At 63.2% G+C, this 6,000-nt stretch overlaps 1 protein-coding gene across 1 annotated transcript in view; it reads left to right on the top strand.

Moving 5' to 3' along the window:
• Positions 1-435: 435 nt before the first annotated feature.
• CERK (ceramide kinase) overlaps positions 436-6,000 on the top strand; it is a 36,634-nt gene continuing 31,069 nt past the window's right edge. Inside the window, exons 1-2 of the mRNA XM_068971564.1 lie at positions 436-491; positions 541-1,364. Of these exons, the coding sequence (XP_068827665.1) occupies positions 436-491; positions 541-1,364 (880 nt within the window). The remainder of the gene's footprint in view (positions 492-540; positions 1,365-6,000) is intronic.

The following is a 6,000-nucleotide window of genomic DNA, read 5'->3' as shown; positions in this document are numbered from 1 at the left end:
CCTTTAGAACCTGGGCTGTGGGATCCGGAACTGCTCTCAGCCACCCCCATCCCAGATACATACCCTAGTGGGCAGTAAGGGGTGGCTGGACCCTAGCCGGCCTCTGAGCCTCACCTCTGCCACCTGTGACCAGGACAGGCCTCCTCAGGGGCCATCTGTCCCCAGTCTGGGTGTGCAGGCCCAGCAGGACCCTTTGACTCAGACTGCCTAGTTGACACGCGGGCCCCACCCCTTACTGCTCAGCCCTCAGTGCCTGAAACTGCCCCCGTTAGGAATGCGGGGGTCCTGAAGCACCCCGGTGGTCACGAAGATGGCCCCCGAAGCAGAGGAGGTGGTGTCCACTGCCAGGCTGGGGCCAGCAGGGTCCACACCTCCTGAGGGTGCCTGCTAGGTCTTCAGGTTTATATTTCCAAGAGGAGAAGACGGGGATCCGAAATGCCGCCCGATGCCCGCGGCCACGCTGCCCAGGGTGGCCGCGTGAGGAGGGGCGGGTTAGTCCACGCCCGCCCGAAAACCAGGCTCCTCCCGCCGCACCCTCAGGACCGACCGGGTAGCATTTTCTGCGCCCCTGGAGGACCCCGCCTGTCCCACGACCGGCCAGGGAGGCGCTACTGAGCTCCACGCCCCTGGGGACCCTACGGTCGGCGGCCAGGGGAAGCCGCCTCCTCCCCGGCCAGAGCTAACCCCCAGAGCTCCGCCGGCCCCCTGGCGCCTCGACCCCAGCCCAGCCGCGTCCTTGATTGCCCGGCCCCTCCGCTGTTCCCCGCCCCCTCCTCCGCACCCGCACCCCGCCCGCCCCCTTCGCCTTCCTCCTCCGCGCAGGCCCCTCCTCGGCTCCTCTGCTCGGAGCCCAGCGCCCCGTCCGCCTCCTTCCTCCTCCCCGGCCCCGCCGGATGCCCCCGGACCCCTCCTGGTCCCCGGGGCGCGCCCCGCCTCCCTCGGCTGCGCCCTATCCCTCCGCGTCCGGCCCCCAGCCCGGCCCGCCGCCCCGCGCCGGCCGGCCGCCCTCGCCGTCCTCCGCGCGCTGCCCGCGGCCCCTCCTCAGTGCCCGCGGCCGCTCCGCGTACGGGGTGACGCAGCGCCGCCCGCCCGCCCGCGCCCCGCCCGCCCCGCGCCGCCGCCGCCGCCGCGCCCCGGCCGGCTCCAGGGGGCCGCTAACGGTCCCGCGCCCCTCGGCGCCGCGCGCGCCCCCAGCCCGGCCGAGCAGGCGGCGCCCCGGGCGCCGGGCGCGATGGGGGCGGCGGAGCCGCTGCGCTCGGTGCTCTGGGTGAAGCAGCAGCGCTGCGCCGTGAGCCTGGACCCCGCGCGGGCGCTGCTGCGCTGGTGGCGGAGCCCCGGGCCCGGAGCCGGGGACCCGGGCGCGGGTGAGTGTCGCCGCCGGCCCGCCGGCTCGGCCGGGCTGCGGTAGGGCGGAAGGGGCCCCGGGGAGGCCGGCGAGCGGGGAAGGGCCGGGACCCGATGACAAAGAGCCAGCCGGCGCCGGGGAGAGCCGGGGTGACAGGGGGCGGCGGGGACGCGACCCCTGAAGGCGAGGGACGCGGGGATCGTGAAGGCCGGGGAGGTCTGCGGCCCAGGAGGTGTTTCCTGGACGGATCGCACGGACCGCCTCTCTGGGACCCCGCCTGCCAGCGTCTGAAGGGCACCATTCTGATCCATTGTGACGGAGGGACCCCGAGGGGGTGCCGGCGCCCCCACCCTGGTGTCAGTTTAACCGGATCCAGAGCGGGGTCGGAGTCCCTGTCCCCGCAGTAAAGCAAGCGCTGGTGACCTTCAGTCTGGGATGTGCTCCCTGGGGGGGAGGGGATGTGCTCCCTTGGGGGAGGGGATGTGCTCCCTCCCAGAGGAAGGGGCTGTTCATTTTGCTGCGACAGGCTGGACACACGACCTGCAGAGGCCCTCCAACTTGGGGAAGCCCTGGTTTAACTGAAAAGGGCACTGTCTGCCCCCAAGGAGAAGGGGCCAGCGAGTCCCCGGCTGAGCTGCCCTGCAGCAGGAGGATGGGCAGCGGCTTATGGAGGAGATGTCAGTTGACCCTGGGCAGGAGGGCGGTTACCTGGTGGGACAGTGGGAGCCGGGAGGCCTCCCTGGCAGAGGCAGCGGGGGCCTGGCCAGTCTGGGTGTGTTTCTAGTGACTGGAGAGTGTGGTGTTTCCATCTCACTGACTTGTCTTCAGCAGGTTTTTATGGAGGGGCTGTCGTGGCGGGCACGGCAGCGTGCTCGCCCGGGCTCAGCACTTCCGAGAGCGTCCCTGGCGCAGTGGAGCAGTTTCTGTCAGAGGCAGAGACGGGCCTGCGGGGAGGACACGTGGGCGTGGACGTGTGAGAAGAGGGTGGTGACAGGGGGTCCCGGGACTCCACACCTGTGGGGCGGCACAGGACCAGAGCCCCGCAGAGGCCTGTGCACCTCCTGGCGAGACGGCCCAGGGAGCAGGACCACAGGGACCACGGCCAGAGGCTGGCCCGGAGGCCCACCCAAGGCGGGGGAGCTGCGGGAGGTGGGGAAGGGGGCCGGAGCTCTTTGGGTGGCAGGGGCTGAGGTGGGGACCTCTGGAGGGCTTTATCCATCTTCACCTGGTGAAAGGCACGCCGTGGGCCCAGCGGGGAGCAGAGAGAGGCAGGCCAGGGAACTGCCGGCGAGAGGCTGCTGGCCTTGTCCAGCAGAGGGGCACTGAGCAGGACTGGATCTGTCCGCTTAGATGGGGAGGGCCAGCAGAATGGGGGTCCAGGTTTGTGTTTACTGGAGTTGTGGCATGAGCGGGGGTTTAGTTTTTAATTGGGGGGGTGCGGGGTAGGCTGGGATTCTCTGGTGGACATGCTGAGTTTGGGATGCCTTTTCAATGCCTTGGGGCAGTCAGGGTGCTGCACTGGGTCTGTGGGGGCTTTCTCGTCCCTGAGGCTGTATGGCTCTGCTGGTGTGGGAGGGGAGGGCCGACCCGCTAGTTTGCTGGGGCCAGGGTCAGGGTGGTCTTGGACTCCTGGTTTGCAGCCTGGGGGTCCCAGAAGCATGGTCTTCAGAGAGCTACTCTGAGGCCAGCTGTCTGAGACTTCACCCTTCCACCAGCTTTCTGTTGTCCCCTGGGAAGAAGCGTCATCCTAGAAGGCCAGCCTTAGGCTCCTGGCACCACGCAGCAGGGCCGCAGGTCCAGGTCTCCCCTGGCCTCGCCCCGAGGGCGTTTGAACTTCCTGTGGATCTCCCTGCTTCGGGACGGAGCACTGCCATTTCACGGGGCTCTCGGTGCAGCCACGTGCTCTGTCCCATGTCACATTCACACGCGGCGCATTCCTGCCGGGCAGCTTCTCCTGGATTTTACGGATGAAGAGGCCGAGCCGCAGGAGTGTGAGAAACCAGCCCGGCTAGTGGCTGAACCGGCGTGTGAAGCGTGGTGGGTCCGATTTCAGCCGCTGTGTCCAGGTGCCATGGCCTCGTTTAGGCCTCAGCAGCCACGTGGACACCGAATGGGCCCCACCCGTCTGGGGTGTCTGGATGGGGACTTGCGTTGCCGGCTTTCAGCGTTGGCGTCCTCGGCCAGCTGTGATTTTGGTTTCTGGCCCCCAGATTCTGGGTTTTGTGCACTTTGGGTCAGCTTGCTTTTCCGAGCTCCTCACTTGCACAGTGGCCCGCCTCTTTTCTGAAACAGTGGTTGCTTCCCTCTCACAAACTCTGAAGGCCCTCTTGTATGGGTTCATCCAGAGCTTTCCTGAGTGGTGTACAAGAGATGGGTACCCCCTCCCCTGGAAAGGCTGGCGCTATAGGAGCCCTGGCTCCCCACCCCGTGCCACCCACCACCCTGAGGAGGCCCTGGGTCAGCTGCTGCAGCTCAGGGGGCTCCTCACCAGTGCACCCCGAGGGGAGCCAGGCCCGAGAGAGATGACCCCACGCTTGAGGGCAGGGGATATTTCAGAGTGGCAGTGCCCGGCCTGCCACGGTCCCAGGTGTGCCTGTGTGCGGGGTGGATGGTGTCCTGGTGGGGGAGTGAAGAGAGGTGGAGGGCTGTGCAGAATCAGGCTGAGTGAATTGAGACCACCTTAGAAGACGGACCGAGGGGGCCCAGGGCTGGGGCCACCGTGGGCACCGGGTGTGGCCGCTTCGTCTGGTCTGCACAGCTTCCCCAGTGTCGCTTTTCGCAGAAGGGGAAACATGGAGGTTGTGAGTGGGTTTCGATGGATGGTACATAATGCACAAAAGGGAGCCGGCTTTTCAATCCAGGTCCAGCCTTCCACCTCAGTGGGGGACTCAGAGCAAAGGTAGGACCAAGAACTGGGAGGCAGCGCCTTCTGGACCCTGCGCGGGCTGCTCTCTTAAGGAAGCTGTGAGGCTCCCCGGCACCAGCCCGGTCGGAAGTGGGGCAGACTGAAAACAGGAAACGCAGACCAGCCTTCTCTCAGTGGCTCAGGCTAGCTGATCCTGAAACAGGCTGAAACTGTATCCGAGTTGCACCCCAGGGCCACAGTGAAACACGCTCAGAGAGACTCTGGAAGTGTTTCTTTAGTGTTGATGCTGGAACACGTGTGTGTGTGTGTGTGTGTGTGTGTGTGTGCGCGTGCGTGGGCACCCTGGGGTGGGGGTGGGGCTATGCCCAGCCTCCTCCAGAAGTTTTCCCCTCTCCCATCGAGGATGTCCCGGGTTGCTGGGAAGCTCCTTGTACAAGTTACTGTTGTATTTACAGTCCAACACCCCTGCGCAGTGCCCACGGAAACAGGCAAGCCACAGATACTTAAAACTAATTTTTTTTCCTGCTTATGAAAGTAACTCATGTTGGTTTAATAAAATCTAGAAAACACAGAAAAGCACACAGGGAGAGAACCACCCGCAGTCTTAACCTTCGAGAGCAAATATTTGCTGTTGGTCTCTGTGAATGTGCGTATTACTGTTTACTCTCTTAAAACATGATTTTTTTTCACATCAGCTTTATCGAGGCGTAATTTGCATGCAATGAAACACGCATTTTAAGGATGTAATTTGGTGAATTTGCCATGTTTGAACATCTAGCCTAAAGGAAAAAAGACTAGTATATAAGAAATGATGTTTTATACTTTGGGAGATATACTTTCTGTGTGTTTGTTAAGGTACTGATGACAGTTTTTTTGCTTTCTGTCCCTGACCCAATTTATTTATCCTCTCGATTGGTCTAGGTTTCTGAACAGCAGACATTTCTAGAGAACCTAGTTGCTCTCTGCCTTTCACGTGCTGTTTTGTGAACATGTGGGTGGGTCCAAGGTAAGGTGGCTTCGGGCTTCCCTGGTGGCTCAGATGGTAAAGAATCTGCCTGCAGTGAAGAAGACCCCTGGGTTGGGAAGATCCCCTGGAGAAGGGCATGGTAACCCACTCCAGTAATGTTGCCTGGAGAGTCCCCGTGGACAGAGGAGCCTGGTGGGCTACAATCCATGGGGTCTCAAAGAGTCGGACATGACTGAGCAAATGAACACTTGAGGTGGCTTCACTTTGGGGATCTTATCTCACCCTCCTGATCGCAGCGCCCTGCAGGTTCTCCTACTGAGTCACCTTCCGTCCCAGTTTCTCCTGAGCTCTGGTTCCAAGTTTCTGGCACGGCCCACAGGAGACAGCCAGCTGGCGCCCAGGTCTGTGTGCCCCGGCCGGTATCGGGGCTCCGCGCTCCTCTCCTGTGTGGTTCTCTTTAAGCCACAGGCCGGTTCAGGTGCCTCCTGCAGCCCTGCCTCCAGGCTTGCCTTGTCCATCTTTGCTCCCTGTGTCCCCTCCCTCAAGCACCTTCTGATGGGTTACCCCAAGGTTGTCGGATGGAAGTTTGGAAAGCACCATGAAGCCCGTCTAATACAGCCCCAAAGTCTACGGCTAGGCACTCTCCCCCTCTCCCCCTCCTCCTGGGATGCTTGCCCTTCTAGAAGATTCTTTCACGTGCTGGGCAGCTTGCCAACTAGCTTGCAAGCTGCCCGTGCCTGCCTCACTTGCAGGGCTCCTCAGCTCTGACCTCCTTGACTCCTGAGGCCCCAGCTGAGCCAGACCTGAGTCCCCACAAGACAG

Source organism: Capricornis sumatraensis, chromosome 4 (genome assembly GCF_032405125.1).
Source record: "Capricornis sumatraensis isolate serow.1 chromosome 4, serow.2, whole genome shotgun sequence".
Taxonomy (NCBI): domain Eukaryota; kingdom Metazoa; phylum Chordata; class Mammalia; order Artiodactyla; family Bovidae; genus Capricornis; species Capricornis sumatraensis.
Note: the sequence above shows the minus strand (reverse complement) of the source record. Positions and strands in the feature narration are given on the sequence as shown.